This window comes from Gossypium arboreum, chromosome 13 (genome assembly GCF_025698485.1).
Source record: "Gossypium arboreum isolate Shixiya-1 chromosome 13, ASM2569848v2, whole genome shotgun sequence".
Lineage (NCBI taxonomy): Eukaryota > Viridiplantae > Streptophyta > Magnoliopsida > Malvales > Malvaceae > Gossypium > Gossypium arboreum.
The window spans coordinates 128,696,699-128,721,792 of NC_069082.1; the positions used below are offsets into that span (position 1 = coordinate 128,696,699).

General features: G+C 32.2%; 3 protein-coding genes across 5 annotated transcripts; 2 read left to right on the forward strand and 1 right to left on the reverse strand.

Annotated features, from left to right (window-relative positions):
• The first annotated feature begins 661 nt into the window (after nt 1-661).
• LOC108484451 (magnesium transporter MRS2-11, chloroplastic-like) lies at nt 662-6,146 on the forward strand. The gene is made up of 13 exons (XM_017788238.2): nt 662-1,146; nt 2,002-2,074; nt 2,197-2,267; nt 2,427-2,512; nt 2,605-2,689; nt 2,821-2,889; nt 3,996-4,076; nt 4,178-4,343; nt 4,428-4,473; nt 4,794-4,874; nt 5,087-5,169; nt 5,633-5,676; nt 5,793-6,146. Exons 1-13 carry the CDS (start codon nt 736-738, stop codon nt 5,886-5,888), a joined length of 1,392 nt encoding a protein of 463 aa, XP_017643727.1. The 5' UTR covers nt 662-735; the 3' UTR covers nt 5,889-6,146.
• Nucleotides 6,147-6,895: 749 nt separating this feature from the next.
• LOC108485463 (aspartic proteinase 36-like) lies at nt 6,896-11,505 on the reverse strand. Its single transcript, XM_017789305.2, has 10 exons — nt 11,036-11,505; nt 10,761-10,890; nt 9,794-10,044; nt 9,497-9,724; nt 8,892-9,054; nt 8,700-8,773; nt 8,524-8,620; nt 8,352-8,418; nt 8,071-8,142; nt 6,896-7,499 (listed from the first exon to the last, which is right to left on the reverse strand). The coding sequence occupies exons 1-10, from the start codon at nt 11,275-11,277 to the stop codon at nt 7,342-7,344; spliced, it is 1,482 nt and encodes a 493-aa protein (XP_017644794.1). The 5' UTR covers nt 11,278-11,505; the 3' UTR covers nt 6,896-7,341.
• A 4,206-nt stretch (nt 11,506-15,711) lies between these two features.
• On the forward strand, nt 15,712-23,137 carry LOC108486688 (uncharacterized). Of its 3 annotated transcripts, none has more exons than XM_053024444.1 (7): nt 15,712-16,339; nt 16,845-19,766; nt 20,225-20,278; nt 20,588-20,944; nt 21,370-21,449; nt 21,543-21,579; nt 22,616-23,137. In XM_053024444.1, exons 1-4 carry the CDS (start codon nt 15,887-15,889, stop codon nt 20,843-20,845), a joined length of 3,687 nt encoding a protein of 1,228 aa, XP_052880404.1. In that variant the 5' UTR covers nt 15,712-15,886; the 3' UTR covers nt 20,846-20,944; nt 21,370-21,449; nt 21,543-21,579; nt 22,616-23,137. The 3 variants fall into 3 exon arrangements, with proteins under 3 accessions (XP_052880404.1, XP_017646352.1, XP_017646354.1); XM_017790863.2 differs by having other exon boundaries at nt 22,627-23,137; XM_017790865.2 differs by having other exon boundaries at nt 22,708-23,137.
• The last annotated feature ends 1,957 nt before the right edge of the window (nt 23,138-25,094 follow it).

Genomic DNA, 25,094 nt, shown 5'->3' on the forward strand with positions numbered 1-25,094 from the left:
TTTTGGTTAAGTTTATGTGTAATATTAATATATTTTATGCTCATCTAAGTTTAATCTGACTCGAGCTATGTGCTTCAAGTATTGTTCAATCTCGTTTATATTAGTAAGTGATTAATCGAATCCCATTTTGGATAAAAGTGTTCATGGGTTGAGTTGAATCAAAAATCAAATTTTTAAAAAATTCCAAGCTTGAACTAATGTTTGACTCGATCGCTCAAAAAACCTATAGTACTATTTAAACCTCAAAAAACAAGTAGATTTAAGTTGAGCTTGGGCCATGAATATTTAAACTTGAGCTTGATCAATATTTTAAACATGCTTATTCTTTTTATCCTAAATTTATTTTTTGAGTCTATAATTTTACCAAAATTCTCCAAAAATTCAGATAAGACTTCGGGCCTAGACGGTTAGACCAACCCTTAAACAAGTCCAGTTATGATTATTTTAAGAATTGTATTAATATAGGTTAAATCTTCTAAAAGAAAGTAGAAGTATTAAATATTAAATTTGAGCGTGATAGAATGACCAAATTGAAATTTGACCAAAGTTCATCACAAAAATGAAAATAAAATAAGCCACGAATCTAATTCTAAGCCACAAAATAAATACTAAAAAAGTCTTTTTCGCTTTAAGAAAAACGAAAAAAAAATAATATAACTTTTAAAATAAAAATCGATTTATAGTTTAATCTTAAAAAACCAGATTATCTGTTAACGAGAAAGAAAAAAAAAACCAATGGCGCTAACTCCTCCTCCTTCGCCAAATCTTCTCCAAGTCTCAGTTAAATCTTCATCATCTCCTTGTCTATCACCGTCCGTACATTACCTTCTCTTCGGTTCTCCATGCGCCAACGCTTCCCCGTTTCTGCTTCAAAAGAGCGGGCTTCCGCTGCTTCCCGTGGCGGTGAAACCTTCTTCTTTGGAGCGGAGGATCAAATGCTTCACTACAAGATCGTACACGAAAGAAGACCGTTTGAACGAGCCGGAAACATTTTCCACCGAGGATGTCGCCGGTGGCGGTGATGAAGATGGAGGGAGTGAAGATCTGGACTTGCAGCAAAACCGTGGCTCTGCGGTTGCCTCGCCGAGGATTGCTTCGTCTTCCAGTGATTCACTCTCGCTTGGAATTCGCGAGTCTGTTTATGAGGTTTTTATTTCTTACCTTTTTCTTTATTATTGTAGGATAAGTAGAATTTTACTTTTTTTTCGGTTAAATTTTAATCTAAGAAGAAGAAGATAGTTACAAGCAATTATGTATCGTAAGATACGTAGAATTTACTCTCTTTTTTTCTTCGTTCTCTCTTGCTTGTAATTCGTGAGCCTGTTTATGAGGGTTTTATTTATTATTGTAGGATAAGTAGAATTTTACTCCTCTTTTTTTTTTTGTAATTTAAATTTTAATATAAGAAGAAGAAGATAGTTGCATGCAATTATGTATTGTAAGATAAGTAGAATTTTACGTTTTCTCATTAATTTTTTTCTCTCTTGCTCTTGCTTTTGCTTGGAATTCTTGATCCTGTTTTGAGGTTTCCATTTCTTATTTTCCTTTATCATTGTAAGATAAGTAGAGTGTTTCTTTTTTAAAATTAATTTTTAATCTAAGCAGTAAGAAGAAGACAGTTGCATGCAATTAGGTATTGTAAGATAAGTAGAATTTTACTTCTTTTTTTTTTCATTATTGTTTTTCTCTCTTTCTTGTAATTCGTGAGCCTGTTTATGAGGTTTCTATTTCTTATTTTCCTTTATTACTGTAAGATAAGTAGAATTTTACCTTCTTTTTTTCTTTTTTTCTTTTTTTCCCTTTCCTTAATTTTTAATCTAAGAAGACGACCGGTGCATGCAATTATGTATTTTAAGATAAGTAGAATATTACCTTTTTTCATTAACTTTTTTCTCTCTTGCTTGGAATTCGTGAGCCTGTTTATGAGAGACAGTTGCATGCAGTTCAGGTTTTATGTGTTAAATTTGGTTAACATTTGGTGATTATTTTTTATCTCTAAAGGTGCTAGAAGTGAAGTCAAATGGAGTAGTATCTACAAGAAAGATAAATCGACGTCAATTACTGAAATCAAGTGGTAATGTACTTTTCCTTTCTTATTTTATTACTTCTTGTTAAGCTTTACATGCAAGGAAAAGAAAATCTGCCTTTTATGACTTTATTTATTGTGGATTAATTATGTTTTTTCTGTCCTTTTAGGTCTTCGTCCTAGAGATATCCGAAGCGTTGATCCATCATTGTTTTTGACAAACTCGGCGCCATCTATTCTGGTAACTGCCATTTGCGCTATTCTATCTCAAGCTTATTCTTTCATTTGCTATGCTTGGTTCCGAAGTATTGGTTTTGAGTATCATTTTGTTTACTTTGTTTGCTTCTATTTCTGTCTAAAATGGTCTTGCCAACTCATTTTTTCCTATTCTTGCTCTAAGGTACGAGAGCATGCTATTTTACTTAATCTGGGATCATTACGAGCAATAGCAATGCGAGAATGTGTTCTTATATTCGAATATAATCGGTAATCTTTTCATCTGTGCAAATTCGATTTCACTGTTTCATCTATTCGAACTGACATTGATGAACTTGTTGCACATGTTGACCATTTTTTAGTAAAGGCGGACAGGCTTTTATGGACACATTGTTGCCTCGACTGAATAACATGAATGGAGGGCCATGTATGCCTTTCGAGCTTGAGGTTTGTGTCTTTACGAGGACCCTTTCTTTTATATGCTGATGACTGAGGTGATTTGTGTGGTGGCCACTGGTTTGTAGCTGTAATTTTAGACTTCTGTACTTTTTGAGAGACATTTAGTGTGGTACTTTCAGGTTGTTGAAGCAGCATTACTTTCAAGAACACAGCGTTTGGAGCAGAGACTGATGGATTTAGAACCTCGTGTGAGTATGGAAACATAGTGAGTATTTTGTTTGTTTCTTTTCTTTATTTCTTTCACTCCTTTTTCTCAAGCTGTATGGTGAATTGAGAAAGTCCTTATGAAGCTGCAGACCATCAATCTTTTAGACATTTTCTATTGTGGTTGCAAGCAAATTTCAATAACAAATGATTTCAAGTTCCAAGTGAACCTATACTAGAAATGAACTGCTGATTCATGTTTATAGCCTCCCTGTCTTTTTTGTCATTTATTTATTTATCTTTTCTCTCTCTTGTCTCTCACAGACTTAAAAACTCATTGGCCTTCTAGATAAAATGTCTATCAAAAACATTTGAGTTTGGTGCCTTCTAGATGTTACAAACTGTCCTATTCCCCACACAGATGCAAATGAATCAAGTTGCTCCTGATCAACTTGAATCTTGTGTTGCAAATGCTGCCTTTTGTTGTTCATCATGAAATCTAATAAGCAAGTTTAAGCTTGATCATTCTGTTAAATAAGGCAAGTTTAAGCAAGAGGGTGTTAAGCATTAAGCTTGTTTATGCTAATGATTATTAACTTCTGAACAACTAAATTATAGGCTCATTTAGACTATATGTACACGAATGCAATATTCTTTTATTGAGCCTATTTGTGCGTATTGGATGCCTAAGATCCTTGTAAAATTTCTTAATTTCATGAATGAGCTCAGACTTGAGTTTTATCAGAAGCTTGTTATTTCTGTTTAAAACAAATTTTACAAAGCTTAATTATGTAAAAAGTCAAACTCGTGCCTGATAAAAGCTTTAACAAGCAAGCTTATTAAGATAGGGATTGACTCATGAGATTGTTGTCTTGCTCATTCAGATGTCTTGTTTTGCATTATCATCTTTTACTGTAAGCATTCCTTAGAAAGTTATTAGTCTAACTGTTCTCGGACAGTATATTTGATAAAATTAAAATTTATGTGTTTGCTAGAATTTATGGTTATATGCCTAAACATTTCGCTTTTTTCGCTGTGATTTATCTAGAAGTTACAAGTTTGTACCTTGAGTGCCTACAGTGTCATTATGTAATAGTTTTTGATAATATGAACCTGTTTAATCATGATTAGTGCTCTTTCATATGTGTAGGTTCAAGCTCTGCTTGAAGAGTTGCCTAAAAAATTAACCGTTGACATATTGGAGCAACTTCGTATCAGCAAGCAGACTTTGGTATATTAACTTTACAAAAATATTCTTGTTGCATAATAATAAATGGTTAAATTTCTTTTTTAGATTATTATTATTATTTTCTTTTCGTTTTATCATGCTAGGTTGAATTGTGTTCAAGAGCTGGGGCGCTTAGACAAATGCTGCTTGATCTTTTGGAGGACCCCCATGAAATACGTCGAATATGTATTATGGGAAGAAACTGTACTTTGAAAAGGGGAACTGATGACGTGGAATGTTCTCTACCCTTAGATAAGTTGATTGCTGAAGGTAAACTCTTCTAATCAATCTCAGTTATGATGTGTTCTTCTTTAACACAAGTTCTAATTTGGTTTGGTTTGGTCATTTTTGCAGAAGAGGAGGAAGAGATCGAGATGCTTTTGGAGAACTATCTTCAAAGGTTTTTCCTTTTGTTCCTTTTATATACTTAGTTTTTCTATTCTTGATGGTCTCCAAGTTTGGTTGCAAGAACTTTTCAAAAGTCCGAATTTATCAATGCTATGAACAAGGCATAAACTAAATAAGGAAGAAGTATTTTGCGGTTTGGTTTAACACAAAGGAATAAACATATTTTCTTAGAAGTAGCCTGACTGTTTGTTTCGTTTTCACTGGCCGGGCAGAAAGGCTTACATCTTAACAAAACTGCTTCTGTTATTTGTTTGTGGGCACATTCTGTTTTCAATGGCTATAACTAATTACAATTTATTGTTGCATTTGCAGATGTGAATCTTGCCATGGTCAGGCTGAAAGGCTTCTTGATTCTGCAAAAGAAATGGAAGATTCTATTTCTGTCAACTTGAGGTGTGAATGAATTTTGATTTTCGTTGGTTTTCAGCACCACCATTTCATTTCGGGTTTTCTCAATGCTTTATCCTCCAAAATCCCATGTTCCTCTTATGTGTGATCTTTGTGGATTTGAATTTTCAGATCGATTTCTATTTTATCTTCCATTTGCATCTGAATCCACAATCCTTTTTAACTAATGAAATAGGGTTTTTAATTCTATCTATCAGCTCTCGAAGGCTTGAGGTAAGCAAAGTGGAACTACTTCTTCAGGTTGGGACATTTTGCGTGGCAGTTGGGGCTCTAGTAGCAGGTTTGTCATTCCACCACCACGAAAAATATAAAAAGCCAAAACCTCTATTGATTGACATTTAGTAATTGCTTAAGGCATGGTAGCCTAGTTGCTACATTCTGTGCAGCCCGAATCTAAAACAGCTTGAACCTTGAAATGAAACGAACTCTAAACTAATCCAAACCAAATCCTTAATGATCTGAACTCAAAGTATCTTGAATATTTTAAAATCCAAATTGATCAGATCCAAAATCATCCTATCCAAAACCAATCTGGTCCACCCAACTAACAGATCTATTGTAAATCTACGATGCCACGAATCATGAATCACCAGGATTCTTAATCATCTTGTGACAATAAAATTGTTATTATGTTCAAGTACAATTGTAGCATAGTTCATCGATTTATCACATGAAATATGGTGATAGTTATGTTTTTCCGCATATTTCAAGGGGGCTCAAGATTATACTTGCTGTTTTTTTAGGTATATTCGGCATGAACTTGAAGTCCTACCTGGAATATCATATGGTATGTCTTGTTCATAAAACAAAGTTCAAACGCTCGGTTTCTTACTTATTAATTCATTCCATATATCGACATGACTTTCACTTTTGCTACGCTAACTTACTCGATTCGTTTTGCAGTTCGCCTTTTGGGTAACCACAGCGGGGATTATTGTTGGTGGTGTGGTGGCGTTTTTTCTCATTTATTCATATCTGAGAGCTAGGAGAATTCTTTAATTTAGGTAAGTTGTGAATTACCTTAAAAAGTTAAAAACTAGTTTTTCTAGCCTTTTTAGAACTTAAACTAGGAAATTGTTAAACAAAAACAAATATATGTGTGTAATGTTAAACTACTACTACTACTACTACTATTTTTTTTCCAACTTTTTGTTAACAGATTTGAAGCAAAATGGCCATTGCTAAACCTTACGGTTGATTTAATGGTTTTGATATTTGAAATGAAAAAGACAATACAGTATTGACTTATTTTAGAAACATGACTTTAACAATATCTGAAGCAATACATTAAGCATAACTTAATGGAAATTAAAGAGATACTTCTGTTAGGTTTTTCTTTTCATGCAAATAAAAATGAGGGAGGTTTCTACATTAAGAGTTGGATTGTATTTTTCCGTATTGACTCAAAAAATGAGTAAATTATTTATTGTACATTAAATTAAATAGTAAATTGGTCTTTTTATTAAAAATTTTATTTTTTCATTGTTAAAAACTGGTGGGATTAATTATATAAACATATCATGATGTATAAAACAGATTTACTTTTATAACTAATTTAAATGAACTAAATTACTATATTTGAATAAATAAAATAAAATGCAGTGTCCGTAATATTTTTAAACATAATCTAGATGCAAATGATGCTGGTAATGACAAATGTAAGTTTCCATTATAGTATTCTCACAATCTCCATCTAAAAGAAGTCAAAATTCCAATAGTAAACCCAAAACTTCACTAAAAATTGGCTAAACAAAGATATACATTTTTGCCCACCCAACTTAATTTAGGGACGTGTCAAGATATCAAACGAGAATTTGTAAAAATTTATATAAAAATCTTAAAAATCAAGTTTAAGATTAGATTGAAATTTTTTTATTGTTATCCTAATCCAATCCCACTCCACCATAATAACAACTAAATGTTAGTTTATTTTTAGTTTATTTTTCTGATAATTGAGAGCAAAAATAAACCCTTATTTTTTCGTACATCTATTTTAATTTAGAACCTTTTACCTTCACTTAAATAAACCCTTATTTTTTTAAACTTAAATTCAAGTACCTAACATTTAATTTATACCTAAAATACAACCTTTTAACATAAATTCGACATTAAACTTTAAACAAAAACTTTATTTTGATACGAATCAAGTTTAAATAAAAATAAATAAAGTTCTAGAAACTAGCCAATGTAACCCCCAAAACCTTTAACTTCACATCGCTGACGAATATTCAATGGGAAGAAAATCACAATTGCATTGCACACCAGCAGCCAAACACTAAGTGCAATGGTTCGTATTCGTGTGTCAGTTTAGGTCTGCGTTTGCTACTGAAGCTTGAGCTCGAGTCTCGGTCCATGACATTAGCGTGGATCAAACAGTTAATCAGGTTGATGTCGATTGCTATAATACAAACTGGTGAGAATTGCAAATTCCAAAATCGTTGTCGTAAATGTGCTACGAAAGGAGTACACAGGCAAGCATGAACATATGCAGAAGTAAAGCTACAGTGGTCCAGAGATTATCTCGTGATGAACTGTTGTTTATCGGCCTCGCATTGACGAATTCGGTTTTTCCCGGTTCAGAATATACGGAGACATTGACTGATGATGAACCTAATCATAAATAAAGGAGTGGATTCAATTGTTTGTAACTTGAAAGAGATTGCCTATGCCATATAGCAAATCTGGGATTCAAATCTCAACATTTGTAACCCCTTTATCGTCAAACTACATATGGTTCTGAATTGGCCGATTTATGGTCTAGAAGATCGTTGCAGCATAGATTATTGTTCTTGTTGGGGGTCAGTCTACTCCTTCAAGAGAAGTCTTTGAAATATCATCCGCCGAGCAGCTGACCAGACCCCCAACAACCCGTAGGTATTGTCTCCTAGGGGAGGGTTTTGTCTCCCGTGCTCTGCCGACAGCTACCGCGCCATGAGCAGCTGCCTTGAGGGCCTGACGCTACACTGGCTCTGTGAACCAGGCCCTCAGGGCAACCATTCACAACACGCTGACTCTCGGTAGAGCACAGGACACAAAACCCTCCACCAGGGGACAATACCTTCGGTTGTTGAAGGTCCAGTCGGCTGCCCAGTAGATGATACTTCGAAAACTTCTCCGGAAGGAGCCGACCGACCCTCAACAGTTCTTAAGGCTGATTTTAGTAGGGAAAATTTACACTTACAATCATAGTTCACCCATCCGATCCGTTGTTTTTCCAAGTCGTAAACAAAGATTTTGTCTTTCATAACAAGATCTGCAAATTGAAAGATAACCGGAACATTAATCCGTATTGTGGATTTAGTGATCAAATCACCATTATAATTTCATGCGCAAGGTAATCTTACAGCTATAAACAACTAATCATTTCATCGGAACATTACGAAAACAAAACACTTTTCAAAAGTGCAAATTTCATGAAATCATGAAACAAAGTACATTCCAATTAATTGAACATTACATTACCTCCTAAAATTGTTAACTTTTGGCCCTCGATTGTCTTAAAGCCAATGCACCAAACTGCAGAACCGCCCTATAAGAACCAAAGTTGCCTGTGTTAAGGTAGCTACAATACAATAGGAAGAAAATATGATACAAGTCGAATTAAAATTTATATCTGAAGCTTTAGTCGACTCACAATAGGATTCTGCTGGATAAGAAAATCCTCAGGATGTAAAATCAATGATGCACCACCGGCAAAGTTGAAACTAGCTTCGGGAAATATGTGACCAATACTGAATAAAATGTTAACGTAATGTTAATAACAATAATCTAATACAATTCAACACTCGATGTCTACGAAACAAAATCAACCTGTCGGTTATTAGGTAGCATTGGTTTCCATGGGAAAGAACGGGGTGCACATGTTCTGAAACAGCATTATTGATCTGCAAGAGAATAATCGTAAATCGTTAAATTCAAGCTTAGTAATCATATCATACTCAAGTTTCATTAACCGGAAAGATGAGTATAGCAGGTCAATATTGAATCTAGTTTAGTACTTACAGCATCGATAAAAGCATTGTAAGCTTCATCGGCTAGGTACGATAAAGTTGTTCCTGAATCAATTATTGCTCCATGGTTGATTGATGTTGAGAACACTGATGCGTCGATTGATAAAACTTGCCCTCCGACTGAAATGCTCCGCAAATCAAGATTATAGTGAGGCCTGAAATATTCCAATAGTAAAGAATATACATTATCAAACAAGCAAAAACGGGGTATCTTTCATTCTTGGGGAAACTATGCCATAAAACATGAAAACCTGCAGAAATACTTTATTCTCATCAGTTTCGGGTGTAAGGACCTAGTGAAAATGGTGCTCCTGTGAAGTTCATATGATAGTACTGATTAAAAACATCACGTTTGATTACCATAGTTCCACAACGAAAACACATGTTTTCAGTTTTGTGAATAATAAGGAACAACCACCATCCAGAATATCAAGGAAAGTGTATATAACTAACAACGAATTACCGAAGATATCATGTGACAAAACCTGACAGTTCCAAAACCCGGAAAAGGTGAAAAGATCATTCCGGGAACAATTTTAACATGCCCGATAGATGAATAACAGAACTGCCTCAATGAGATGAATCGAGATTACATACATTGACGGGACAAGCGGAGTATAAACCATATCCGGCTCCACGATCTCGCCAAGAACAAGTATACCGCCGCCATCATCATTTCCTTTTAAGCAATGGGAAAATGCTCTCGGTGTTACTTGTTGAGATGAAAGTTGTGAGATTACGGACAAACTCTGTTGCCCAAACCCAAAGATCCCATCAACCGCTCTATGCGAGTCTGTCAATTTTCCAGTATGTAACATGCTACACCTGTTTTAAGTAAATTCCGGTTTAAAACATGATCTATATTGTAATATCGAGGGTTTCAGTTTTACTCACCCGAACATGATGGAAGCTGTAGCATTGCCAGTCGTGGATCCTGGGAGAACTGTATTGAAATGCAACAAATCCGATACGTAATAACCCGACGTTCCACTACCATCTCCATATTGAAATGTGTAACTGCATTGATTGCTCGAACCCGAACAAGTGGAATCTGACGCTTGGATACCAGAACTACATCTTTGGTCTGAACATGAGACTAATGAAGCTGTTGATGAGCTTCCAGGATCAAAAAAATTAAGTGGAATCTGTAAAGCAAAATGGTATTTCAAGTCCCTTTGTTTCCAACAATTATGAATGTAAAAGATCCAATTCAAGAACATACATACATACATACAAGGAAAACAAGGTAGCTCAATCCCTTTGTCTCAATCAATTATGAATGTGAAAAAGCTAATTCAAGACCATACATGCATGCATGCATGCAAGCAAATACACATATAAGGAAAACATGGTAGCTCAAGTCCCTTCGTTTAAGTCAAAATTATGAATGTGAAAAAGCCAATTCAAGACCATATATACATACATACATATATATAAAGGAAACATGGTAGCTCAAGTCCCTTTGTTTAAGTCAATTATGAATGCGAAAACGCCAATTCAAGACCATACATGCATGCACACACACGCAGACCCCTTTGTTTCAGTCAATTATGAATGTGAAAAGGCCACTTCAAGACCATATATACATGCATGCATCCATAAACACACACATATATATACAAGGAAAACATGGTAGCTCAAGTCCCTTTGTTTCAGTCAATTATGAATGTGGAAATGCCAATTCAAGACCATAAATACATGCATGCATAACGCATTCACACATATATAAGGAAAACATGGTAGCTCAAGTCCCTTTGTTTCAATCACTTATGAACGTGAAAAGGCCAATTCAAGACCATACATGCACACATACATATATATACATGCATGCATACATACAAAAAGGAAAAGTGAAATATACTTCAAGTCCACTGGATTTAGGACAGCCATTGCAGGAATTACAGCCAACCCATAAAACATCACTCCCTGTATCAATCTGTACATTGAATTCCCTTGGAGGAGAACCTAATTGTAATGTTGTATAGTAAAGCCTAAAAAAATAATCAAAATAAAAATAAATTAATCAGTAAAAAAAATCAAATAACCAAACTTTTGAATCTAAATTTAGAAACCAATGATCCATAAAACCCAAAAATAAAATTAAATTAAAAATTCAGTAAAATTTAATATATATACCCAACGATAAACGGATCGTAGGTTCCTGAAACTGGAAAACCCACGACACCAACCGGCGAGGACTCCAACAACCTTCCATGCCTGAGTCTATCACGTTCTACGAGTTCACTCAGCTCGAGTTCATGACTCGCCAAAGGAATGCTTCTCTCCAGTTTGAAAGTCGCCGGAAAACCACCCATAACCACCGCGGCCTCCGTAATCACCACCGTTATCACAACCCAGTCGCGAAAAACTGCCGCCATTTTTTTACCCTTCTCCCTTACAAAAAAATTATATATATATATATAACACTATATCTTTCCTTCTGATCTTCTCTCTAAAAACGAACAATGGAAAATTCGAAACTGAAAATGGGAATTAAATTTTGAATTTTTTCTAAAGAGAATTTGGAGACAAAGACTGAGACACACAACACAACAGAGACACGATAATAACTGATGTTTTAGACATGGATTTTGTTACGTTGCATATCATATATAATATTTATTTACAAAATTACGTATATATTTAGAAAATAAAAGGGTAAACTACACCCAATATCACTAAACTATTAGTAAATTTATTTTTTGCCCACTTAACTTCAAAAAGTTACAAAATAATCATTAAACTATTTGAAAGTTTTTATCTTAGTCACTGGGCTGATACTTTTTTTTAAGCTTGGCTAGTGAACTCTAAGTGATTATTAGACAATCAGGATTGGTATGATGGATTAGTACCAATCGATGAGTAAAAGAACATACCTTATATTTAAGTCGATCTGATGGCAGTGTTAAAGATAAAAAATAAATAAATTGAATTTCGTTTCACAGATTTGTAACTTTCTAAGTCGTTTTAAGAAATAAAAAAACTGAATTCTATAAGAGAAAGGGAATGAGAACTTTTGATTGGTGCAATCGATGCAAACTGAGAAAGTCGTACAACAACAATTTTAATAGCTTTGTGATTTAAATGGGAACTTTCGAATTGTTCAGTGATTATTTTATAACTTTTTTAAAATTGAGTGACCAAAATTTAAACTTACTAACAAATTAATAACAATTTGTATAGTTTACCAAAAATAAAATTATATTCAAATATCAAAAATCATAAAATAAAATAAATATGTATTTAAAATTTCAAAAATACGAAATTAATGTATCATATTATTAAATTTATCTTAGGGTTACTTACATCAAACTTTTCCAACTAATCCCTAAATTTTAAAATATTTTAATTGAGTTATTAAAATATTGATATATAACAATAAGGCCCTTCCGTTAGCCTAAACATCAATTTAGTTAATAAAAGTAAATTCGAATATGAAGTGTATTAAAGATACACAAATCAAATTGCAAACGGGCATGTACCTATCATATAGACAATTTACGTGTTAAAAGAATTAGATGATGTCATTAAAATTTAGACCAATTAGTTTTATTTAAACACGTAAAATCCAAACCATTCATTTCGTAGATATATATATTTACAATTTGATCATCGTGTTATTCATGCTTATTCGCATTGTACCCAAGCCGATATTTAAGTCATAAATTGATGTCTAGACTAACAAAAGGATCTGATTGTTATAATATCGATACTTTGATAATTCAATTAGAACATTTTAAAATCTAGGACTAATTTATAATCCAGATCATAGTTTGAGGATTCATAAATAAATTAACCCTTTAGCATATATAATATTTGCTCGGTGAACTAACACATCATGTGCGTATTCCCTACGCATTATTATTATTATTATTATTATACTTAAATTAAAAAAAGTTATTACTTTTAATACTTTATTTAGCTTCCGTAATAAGTGATTGATCCTATATTTAGGGATCTTGAGATTCTTTTGCTTTGTTTTAGTTTTTTTACACTTTTCAAATTTGTAATATTTTTTAAATAAATAAATAATTTTTGTGGACTTGAAATTCCTTTCTTATTAATCAAATTTTTATAGGAAATAAATATTCAAATTTACTTTTTTTACTAAATTAATAAACATTAATTATAATTTCTTTAATATATAATTAATTGGTATTGCTAGGTAATTAGGTATATTAACTTTTAAAAGATATTCGTTTATTCCAAATTATTATTTTATTCATATATATATATTTGAATAATCTCATTATAGGTTTTGATCATATATATTCTATTTTACACAAAATTTAAAACTACCCATAACTCACTCGAATCCACATCATTTTGCATTGACAACAATGTTGATGCCAATAAAGTTAAGACTCAATCAATATCTTTATATATTTAACTTTTAAACGGATGCAATCCAAAAAACTATTATTCAATAAATTTAAAATATTTAAATAATATATTTTAGATAATTCTTTCATATTTATACATCAAATACACAATATTTTTTAACAATTCGGAGACAAAGTAAGATAATAGTGGAACAATGAAAGAAAGGTCCGCTCAATTTAGGAATAGCATCACGAGACAGGCAGGGGTCTTGGTCCTCTCAAAATGTTGAAACTTTTTTCTTATAATCCTTTTCAAAATTTTCAAAATTTTAAGTTAATGCAATGATTAATTTAGCCCCAATATAATAAAATTTCAGTTAAATCACGAAAAAGGATATGTTAATATAATGATAAAATTATATTTTAATCCTTTAAAAGATATAATTTAATCTTGGCCCCTTAAAATAAAATTTTGGCATTGTCCGTGGCTATCCCTTAAAATAAAATTATATGTTTGATTGGTCGGTATATTCTAAATTAGAAATGTTCATGAGTTGAGTTACCTGTTCGGGTTCAAGGCATGCTCGAATTTGAAAAAGTTTGAATAAAAATATTAAGCTCGAAAAACAGACTTGGGCAAAAAAATAGACACATTTAAAATATGGGTCGAGCTCGGTCTTGAATATTCCATTTTTAAGTTTATAATACTTTATATTATGTATTTTTATATATTATGTAATTTATAACACATTAAAAAATAAACCTATATTAAATATATAATATTACTTTAATTTATATTAAAGTAATGTTAAGATGACTATATAAAATTTTCAATAAATAAAATATATAAAATCATTAAATATTAAAATAATATAATATAAATATTTTTAAAATTAAAAATAATATGAATCGATCTAAAATGGGTTTGGGTTAGGTTAATCTTTTGTAAATATGGATGTGTTTGGGCAAAATTTTACACCGAGCCAAATTTGGGCAATTTCAAGATATTTTATTTATTTATTATTATTAGTTTTATTATATTGTTATATTATATTATATTATTTATTCACGTAAATCTTTTATAAGGAGAATGCTCATATGAAAAGATGATTACCGGTGACCGTACAAGTAATTACAATTTTTGCATTTTAACTTTATTAAATTGTTGAATATTTTAAAATTTAAAATTATATTACATTAAAAAGGTATTTACATAATATTTTTATAAACAAATTTAAAATGTCTACAAAAATAAGTTTAAAATTTTTAAAGCTTCTGAACAAACATATTTTAAACCATTAAAAATTATAATTAAAACTCCACATATTCATTTTTGAAATTATTTATATTTCTAAAAGAGTATTCAATAAAAATATTTTTAAAAATTTAAAACCTGTATAATAAATTATATAAAACATTGTAAAAATAAATTATATTTTATGTTAAATTTAAACATGTTTAACTTTATTCAAATAAAATTCAAAACTTTTATTTAAAATTATAATTAAAATATGACATTTTCAATTTAAAAAATTTATTTACATTTATAAATTCAATAAAAATAATATTGTTTTGAACTTAATTTAAATTAAAATCTGTGTGATAAATTATTCAAAAGATTATAAAAATAATTATATTTTGTATTAAATTTTAAGCACTTTTTACTTTATTTAAATTAAAATTTTGGATTTTTTAAAATTTTTAAAACTTCATTTTACACATCATTAATTTATGCATCGTAGGGAATAAAAACTAGTTTTATATATTTTATTAATTTCTTTTCATTATAATAAATCTTATAATTTATATATTTAGATTTTACATATTTTTTGAAATTTTTATATATTTAATTATTTCTCATATATTTTTAGATTATTTCTATATTTTATTAGTTCTTTCCATTTTTATAATTAAAATATTTATTTTTTAAATTTTATATATTATTTCTATTTTTTACAATTTTTCATGATTTATATATATTTTTATCATAGAAAAATGGTATATTTTTGAAGGAATGCCAAGTGACCTTGGTTAAATATACCCTTTTTTGTTAAAAGAAGAGAAAAAACATAAATTTGACACACTTTAAGTAATAAATTAAAAAATAGATATTAAATTACAAAATGAATATATTTCGAATTAAATCGTACATTAAGCATTTGAAAAATAAAAAAATTTACCATAATCAAGTGAAAAACCATATAATATGAGTATTTTAAGGTTAATTTAAAAATTTTATGTATTTTAACTACGGAAGTTAGGTGAGATGATAAGGCTCTCTCTTACTTTAATTAGTGGTTAAAGGTTCAATCTTTATCTTGAGTATAGAATATTTTAAAATTTGTAACTAACATCTATCCTCTTAATGAGCTTACAGAATGCAGAGAATTAATTACTGGGCTCGCTCTAGTAGATAGATTGGGAAATAAAAAAATTTATGAACTTTTCCTAATTTGAAACTCAGGTTTTCCTATTTTAGGTATATAATTATATTTCAATTATTTTTCTTAATTAAAAAAAAAGGAAAAAAGTATGAGATTTTCTCTTGCTCCTAGACCAAAGCCTCCGTTTCTACTTTGTAAATTCCTTTTCAATGGAGGTCCGGCAAATCTAAAACCCACATAGCAACCCGTTTTTTGTATTCCCTATTTTTGTTCTCTCAATAATGGACTCTCCTAACCCGCCTTCAATGCGGGTTTTGACCCGCCCACCTCCGTCACCTGTACCCACTTCTTCTCCTTCGTCTTCTTCTTCTTCGAATCCCCCGCCTCCAACGCCGTCATTTCCCCGTTCTCTCGACGGCGTCGTGGTGGTGGGCTTCGTATCTCGGAGACCCGACGACTCTTCGCAGCTCATTAACCGGGTTGTAGACTCCAACGTGTTCGGGTCAGGTCAGATGGACCGGGTTTTGTCTATCGACAAGGATGAACTTAAGGATTGGTTTAAGTATAGGAGAATTAGTTACTTTCATGAGGAAGATAAAAGGATTTTGTTCTTACAGTTTTCTTCAAATGGTTGCCCGGTTTTTGATGGGTCATTGAGTTCCGGGTCGGATTTTGATGGGGTTTTGGAGGAACGGGAGTTCGGGGATCTTCAAGGCTTGCTTTTTATGTTCTCTGTAAGTTTTAAATTGGTGTATCTTATTCAATTAAAAGCATTAGTTTTTAGTATAGATTTTAGAATTTGATTGTGGTACTGAATATATAGTTTCAAGTAATGAATTAACTGAATTCAAGATTAAGCTTTCTTTTTAATGTTATGTACTTTGTATTAGTTGAAATTGAGTGTCTCTGTGTGTGTTTGCATTAAATATACTCACAACTTTAGCTGAATCTTGACATTAAATTCCTTAATTATGAGTTCAGAACATAAATTTGAGATCATTGAGGCAAGCAATACTTACCAAAAAAGGGAATTTTGTTGTGGTATTTCAATATCAGTGTGTTAATTATCTGGCATTAAAGCTTTACTTTTTGAAGTCTATTTGATTACCATTTGTCTTATATGATAGTACTATGGGCAATTGGAAACTTGATACTATGTTACAAACCCTATTAGAAAGCATATTGTTGAATGCTTACTAATAGTTGATATGTCTGTGATTAACTCGATTAGCAATGCAGGTCTGCCATATAATCATATATATTCAGGAGGGATCTTGCTTTGATACTCAAAATTTGAAAAAATTTCGGGTGTTGCAAGCTGCTAAGCATGCCTTAATCCCATATGTGAAATCTCAAACAACACCACCATTGCCGTCAAGACCTCATTCTTCTTCGTCTTCTCGCCCTTTGCCAACGGCAACTGCTGCCAACACTTCTCCAGGTAGAAGTGGTGGCATGTTGGGACGAAATGCTTCAGCTATCTCTCTCATGTTAGGTTTAGGTTCCTATACTTCTTTGTTTCCGGGTCAGTGTACTCCAGTGATGCTATTTGTTTTTGTTGATGACTTCTCTGATGTACCAAATTCTAGTTCTAATAGTAGTGAAGAGTCAGTAAAGGCACCCTCACTTAATCATGCTTCTAGTTCAAGCAGTTTAGCAAAGCCAACCTTGCCTATGAAAGGTTCTGCTTCTGTAGTAGTGTTAGCACGTCCTGCAAGTAAATCGGAAGGTGGTTTTCGGAAGAAACTGCAGTCATCCCTTGAGGCACAGATCCGTTTTTTAATTAAGAAATGTCGAACACTCTCAGGTTCAGAAGGCAGCCATGGTGGGTCAAGAAGTGGGAGTGTTTCAAATTCAGCTCCTCTATTTTCTCTTGATGCATCTAGGGCTGTTGTACTTCTTGACAAGTCAACATATAAGAGAAGGGAATCTCTGGAGTTCGCCATTGGTCTTGTGGAAGATGTTTTGAATGGAAAAGCAACGTCAGATTCGTTTTTGCTCGAAACTCATAGTCAGAGTTCAAACAAAGAGGATCTATCATCTTTGAAGGAATTTATCTACAGGCAGTCAGATATTTTGAGGGGAAGAGGGGGACTGGTTGCTAACACCAACAGTGGCCCCGCTGCTGGTGTTGGTATGGTGGCTGTTGCTGCCGCTGCCGCCGCTGCCTCAACTGCCTCAGCCACCTCTGCGAAGACTTTGACCACGCCTGAACTCCCAACTTTAGATATATGGCTGTCTTCTAGTCAGCTTATTCTACATGGGCTGCTCTCTGCAAAGCGTAGGTGTATAGATGAAACTGAAATTGGTAAAAGAAAACCTCGTCGAGGTACCGTTGCTGGGCAGAGTGAAGGGCTTGCTTCTAGAAGCAGTGAATCTCTAGATATTGCAGTATCATGGTTGGAAAGTGGTAAAGGGCTTAATGCAAAGTTCTCTAGTTTGTGGTGTGAAAGGGCCCTTCCAGCTGCAAAAGATATTTATTTGAAAGACTTGCCTGCTTGTTATCCCACATCACAGCATGAAGCTCATTTACAAAAGGCTTTGCATGCTTTTCACTCGATGGTCAGGGGACCTGCAGTGGAACTTTTTGCAAAGAAGCTGGAGGAAGAATGCACGTCAATGTGGAAATCTGGAAGGCAACTTTGTGATGCTGTTAGTTTGACTGGAAAACCATGTTTGCACCAAAGACATGATCTTCAGACCGATGAGTTGCCTTCAGGAACTTTGACGAAGCCTCATTCAAGTGGATATGTCTTTCTTCATGCTTGTGCTTGTGGTCGAACACGGAGATTGCGGTCTGATCCTTTTGATTTTGAATCGGCAAACATTACCTCCAATTGCTTTCCTGATTGTGATAAGCTTCTGTCAGCGCTCCAGCTACCAGAAGTATGCAGCAAAGGACCAATTCAGTCATCTTCTTGGAGTTTGATTCGTATTGGCAGTTCAAGGTACTATGAACCTTCTAAAGGTTTACTTCAGAGTGGGTTCAGTGCCACTGAGAAGTTCCTTTTAAAGTGGAAAATACTTTTAGAGAAACAGAAAACCCCAAGTGGCTTATCAACAAGAACTATGCAACTAGGTTCTGTGGGTAGGTCAAGCAGCGATACTAAGGCTGAGTTCAATGCTGATGTTCAATTAAAGAAGGCTAGTTCCACAGAGTTCTGTTCTGGAGAAATAGAGACTGCTGTTGAAAATCCAAGAAAACCCTTGGAAATCAGCAAGTTCAATGGTAACAAGATCAGTTTTGGTAGAGGCCTTCCCAATTTCACAATGAAAAAACCTTTTTCAGAAGTTGTTGCTGGATCAGCAGCTACAGATTCAGGTTTCCCTCCTCTTCAGCAGAGGAAGCAACCTTTATCGGGGTCAGAAAAAGGAATAAAGAAAAATAAGGCAAGTGCTCTGAGTTTGGAAGGGGCTCATGCAACTGTTGCTCAAGGATCTCAAAAACCTGTAAAGATGTCTGTTATGCAAAACATGAATCAAGTAAGTTCTGATGGTAGTGCAGCTGCAGATAGTGACCCTTTTCTACGAATAGGCAGTAATTTTGTTCCTGTGAATGTGAGCAATGATGAAAAGGCAAAACGAAACTCAGACACGAAGCATGTGATGGCATATGTTGGTTTTGAGCACGAATGCCCACATGGCCATCGTTTCTTATTGAACCCAGAGCATCTCAATCAACTTGGGCCTCCATATTCATTGTTTGAAGAATCTCATACCACTTGTTCTGTGGAAGCTTCAGATCATACATTGGCAGATTCTTCAGAGTTGAGGAAGAATGGTGGGCAGGGTAAAGTTAATCTGAATACAAATGGTGTTATCGCTGCTGCTACTCCTGTAAACAAGGTGAAAAACAAGGATGAGGCAAAAAAGGTGGTAGCAAATAGTAATGTCTTTAAAGATGGGCTGACACAGCTTTCTATGCCTGAGGACCATAATAAGACACCTGTGAATGCAGCAGGTGTGCCTGTCGCTGGAAAAGACCTTGAAAAAGGCTTCCATGCTGTTAGCCTTGATGATAGTGGATCCACTTTCTCCATGTTGAATAGAGATTTACCAATATACCTGAAGTGTCCGCACTGCAGGTCTTCCAGGAACAAAAAGGAACCACCTAAGGTTAAGTTTGCTGGCACAATATCACAGCTTCAGAGAATTTTTGTGGTATGAGTCTCAAAACTCTATCACGCTTTCGTTAAAAACTTTCTTCAACTTATTTGAAAAGTAGTGTGTCAATTTAATGGCTATATGCCCTGTTGATATGGAATTTAATAATTGCATGCCTGTTTGTTTCTCAGATGCTTGAAAATTTCGAACTGACATAATAACTTTTCGGTTTTAGTGACATAATCTATGATAAAATTTACAGTATCATCACTTAGGCTAGAAAGTAGATGCTTCTGGATACGTTTAGGGTTCATTAAATACTATATTTTGAGTGTTTAATGCCTAATTCATTTTCTGGGAATGATTGCTCTTAACTGTGATTCTGGAACTAAAATTAAGTTATGCCCAACTGATAGAAGTTTCTTCTACATTTTAGGCGATTACATGTTTAATTTACCCCTTTTTTTTCATAACCTTGAATTACAATGTGGCTAATCTGTAGAATCTGCTTCCAGGTCACACCTCCCTTTCCTGTTGTTCTGGCAACTTGTCCGATTATACAATTTAAGGTATATCTCTCCTTTTCATGAATGAGCTTTACTTCCACAATTTTTTATATTAAAATGATGTTTTTATTACTCCTGGTTAAACCTTACGAGCTTAAGGATTTAAACAGGTGCACTTATTTATGTTGTCAGCTGATTTTCCCTTTATTGATATCATAGCAACTTGATGATAATACAGTGAAGCTTGATAGCTTCTATGGAATGGATTTTTCATGTGAATGAAGCATCTTAAGCTTAAATATGCTTTTCCTAAGCTATCAGTGATATTGTTGCTGTTACTTCCTCTAAATTAATAGTAAGAATTTGTTGCAGGCATCTTGCTTGCCCGCAACGGTTCCAGACCGTGAGCAAAAGTTGCAGTTCAGCCTTGGATGTAAAGTTATATTACCACCCGAGAGTTTTCTAATACTGAGACTGCCATTTATGTATGGTGTAGAACTGGATGATAAAAGTGTGCATTCTCTGAATCCCTTTGAAGATAAACCTGAAGTTACTGGTTGGGTTGTTAGGGGCACAACATTGCAACTTATGTCCAAAGGAAGTGGTCTCAATGAGGGATTTTATAAATAGTCGGAAGTCAAAGAATCTAGAATGTCTAAAATGGAGATTTACGAACCAATGATGAGTCTGCCGAGGCGGAGTTGTATGACCACCTGCATCTAGAGTCAGGTGAGGTTCAGGCATTCAGAAAGATTCTGGCTAAACTGTTATTTTTTAACCTTTAATTTACGATTCATTTTTGAAGTTTCCTAAAGAAAGATTTCTGTTTTCTTTATTTTTGAGCTAATTTTTCTAAAGCAGCATGACTACGTGAGTTAGAAAGCACGTCAACAAAAATGCGACGCTGCAACTACTTCTCTTTTTGAAGATGTTGCTGTCAAGTTAGAGCTTTAACAGCTCGAAAGTCGTTCTCTTATAGCCGGTTGATGTTTTGGTTTTGAGTTTGGCTCCACCTAATGAGAGTTTTACTAGGTTTTAACATCCTTAAGTTAGTACTAGACTAAGATTGGAGCTTAATATGTAGAATGCGGATATCTCCTCTAGAACAATCTCAATTAAGTGTGTGAAATTTATTTTTGGATATGTATTTGCAGGGCAACGATATTCATGCTTTGGTAACTGGTGAAGTTGATAAGAAGGCAAGAGTAAATTGCAAATGTTTAGTCATTCTCAGGTATTTATTTACACATCTTCATTGTGAAAACGATAATTATTATCATTCTAAAATAGTCGAGCTTCATGTTAAACTTGTAACTTGGACTTGTAGGTGGCTGGTGCTCTCAAGTGGAGCTTCCTGGTGATCGGTATGTTCTCTATATCCTTGCTTGCCTTTCTTTTGCCTATACTTTCAAAGATGAGTACACACGCACACACATGTATATGGCTTGATGTTCTTTAGATAACTAGATCAAGTTTGGTTCTTTAAATGCATGAATGTGATAAAATTGTATGGATAATGTATAGTTGTAGTGGATGATTGGGAATGGATGCCTGTGTTACCCATACTCGAGTCTGTCAGTCACAGTTATGTGTTCGACATGGATGTGTTCAATCTTTTAGTCATATCCCATACCATTGTTCTAATATATGTCGGACACGGATACTTAAAGAAAAATGAAGACTTAGAAAGCAACATAGGTGGGTGGATGTTGCATTAATTAGGGAAGGCATAATGATAAATTAAGCCCTTAATATTTACATCTTTTGTCAATTTGGCCATTATTCTTTTTTGAAACTAAATTTGACCCTAAACCTTTTAAAAATAGTTGAATTTGACCTTTCAAAAAGAAACAAATTGTTTTTTTAACAAATATACTGACTAAAACTTATAATTTTTAAACATGGCAGCTCACATGGCCATCTGTGTATTCTTCCATTTTATTTTATTTTAATTTTTATGGACTTTTTATATTTTTTTAATTTTGAATTTATTTTATTTATTTCAATATTTTATAAGTTTTCAATTATTTTGACATACCATATAAGATAAATAGTGTCTTGACAGTATGAAGTACAAGTGAATTGCCAACTTGTTAAAAAAAATATTTTAGTCTGTACTTTTGTTAAAAAAAAGGTGATTTGACTATTTTTGAAAGGATAATGATCAAATTTAGCTCAAAAGAGAAAGAATAAGCATCAAATTGATAAAAGATATAAACATTGAGGGCTAAATTTATCATTATGTCATTACAGAACTAGTTTTTGTTTTACACCTTATGCTATCTTCCATTTTTCACATAATGAGAACTAAAATATTAGAAAAGGGTATTTATATCGTTCTTGTTCTCTGTGATATCATGTACTATATCTTTGATTATTACTTGCTTTGATTTAAAGTAGTCTTATTTCAGCTTGGTGGTTGGATTGGTCTTTGGCCTTCAAGCATGCTGTGTTGATTTCTCGTTTTTCCATTTCTTTTTTCGAGCTCAAAGAATAGACCTCGGAACGATTGAACAACTTCAAAAAATCCAGTTGCAGGCACCTGTTTTTGATGCTTGAGGAAACTAGAAATGTCGTGGTGGAGGAGTTTCATTGTTGTAGACAAGGTGTTTGTCATTTTGCCTGAAAGAAAAAGAAAAGATAGAAGCTTGTGTTAAACCCCTGTTCATTTATTCCACCCCCAAAACACTAAGGTCTAAATAGGGGTATTCAGAAACAAAAATGTGCAAACAGGCAGAATGATGCACATCCCTAAGCTGACCCTACTGAAAATATTAGAAAAATGGGTCCAATTAGATTAGATTTTTTAGTTTTTCATATAAATGGATTTTTATTATCTTATTTTGAGAAGATAGATTTTATGTTATTACTTCTGAACATTATTTAGTGAAGTTATAAATTTCTTTCCATAAATATTTAAAACAGTAACTTTTAGTACATAAAAATAATTTTTGGGAAAAATATCACAATTATATAAGAATTTTAATCTAATGTGGAATGTTCTGTAATATGTGAATTTTAATTTTCTATGGTTTTATATATGAGATTTTGATTTGAAACATTATCAATTAATACTATTATATGTTGATATATTGTATGCATAAATAATTATATTAAATTTAATATGAGAATAAATGTATATATTTTATTTCTTTTAGATGTATACAATTAAATTAAAATTAAAGTTTTATATTTATAATTGCACCAAATTAAAATTTATGTGTGTTCATGTATTAAATTATACATATGATCAAAGTTCATATATAAATTAGGAAATTATTTGGTACAATGTTTGTATACCAAATACTAAAACAAATTTGATATTTGTCATTAATTTTTATATAATATGTTTTTGAAAATTACTTTTAGGGATAATTTTAAAATTAAGCATGAACTTTGATCAAATGAGTAATGTTATACATAAACTTCAATTTCATGCAATTTTATGTATGGAATTTTATTTGATTCGTTTTCTCAAATTACTAATACAATAATCAAGATAGAATCATTTTATGTTTATATATTACATACACAAATAACTGTATTTATCTAATATATAAATAAATTGATATATTTATTTCTTTAAATGTGTATAATGAATCAAAATAAAATATTTTTGTATAAATCTAAATTACATTTAAAGTTTTATGTATAACATTGCACATTAGATCAAAGTTCACATGTAGTACAAGTTTTTAATTATTTTAAATATAAATATATTTTAAAATTGTTAAAATTTTAAAAATAATTGTTAATTAAATAAAATAAAACTAGATCCAATTGAGTAATAGTGGTTTCTTTTTTAATTTCAAAAACTATTCAAATATCATGGTTTGGATAACTTTTTGTTCTTTTTTGTGCCCTAAGCTTATTTATTTATTTATTGAAATATGTAAAATAGGTTTTTTATACACTCAATTTTATATTTTACTGATTAAATTGTTTTTCTACTTGTTTTTTTTCTACTTTTCATGTTGGTTTTATGGTTTATTTTCAGGAATCGTGATTGTCCTTCCCAACGATGTTGCCTCTAGAGTTTGAATCCAATTCTCTTCTTACAAATGCAATATGTCTTACCACTATATCCAAATTTTAAAATTTTATCCACTCAACTTTATACTTTACTGATTAAATTGTTTTTCTATTATTTTTATTTTTATTTTATTTTTGCTTTTCATGTTGGTTTTCCTCTATATTTTCAGATCATAATTGTCCTTCTCAACGATGTTGTCTCTAAAGTTTGAATCCAATTCTCTTCTTGCAAGTGTAATATGTCTTACCATTGCATCCAAATTTTAAAATTTTAATTCTCACCAAACAATATTGTTAAATAATTAAGTAAAATTATGCTATTTCCAAAATATGATGCGTCAAACATATTTTCATATGTGTAATGACATGTTGTTAGCTTATTATTTTCACATATTAGTCACTAAAAATCTAATTAATAGATTAATAAATGTCATTTGTGTTAAAATTGAAATTTCAAATTTTAAAAAGTATAGGGACTCAGAATGATCCAATTGGAGAAAATGGACCAAATCTACAAATGTATGCATAGTACAAGACGTAGTAATTGAATTTAACTAAACATATTTAATTGCTACTATTTGGGGCAGGACTAAAATTTAAAATTTTAAAAAGTACGTGGACTAAATTTACCAATTCGAAAAGTACAAAGACTAAAATTGATCAAATAAAAGTGCAAGGACTAAATCCACAACTTTTGCTAAATACATGAACTAATAGTAGAATTTAACCTTAATTTTGTTAGCTTTGATATTCAAAATTTTGATATAACAATTTAAATTTATTTTATTATATCAAAACATTTGAAAATAAAAACTAACAAATATTTTTAAAAATACACACTCAGATT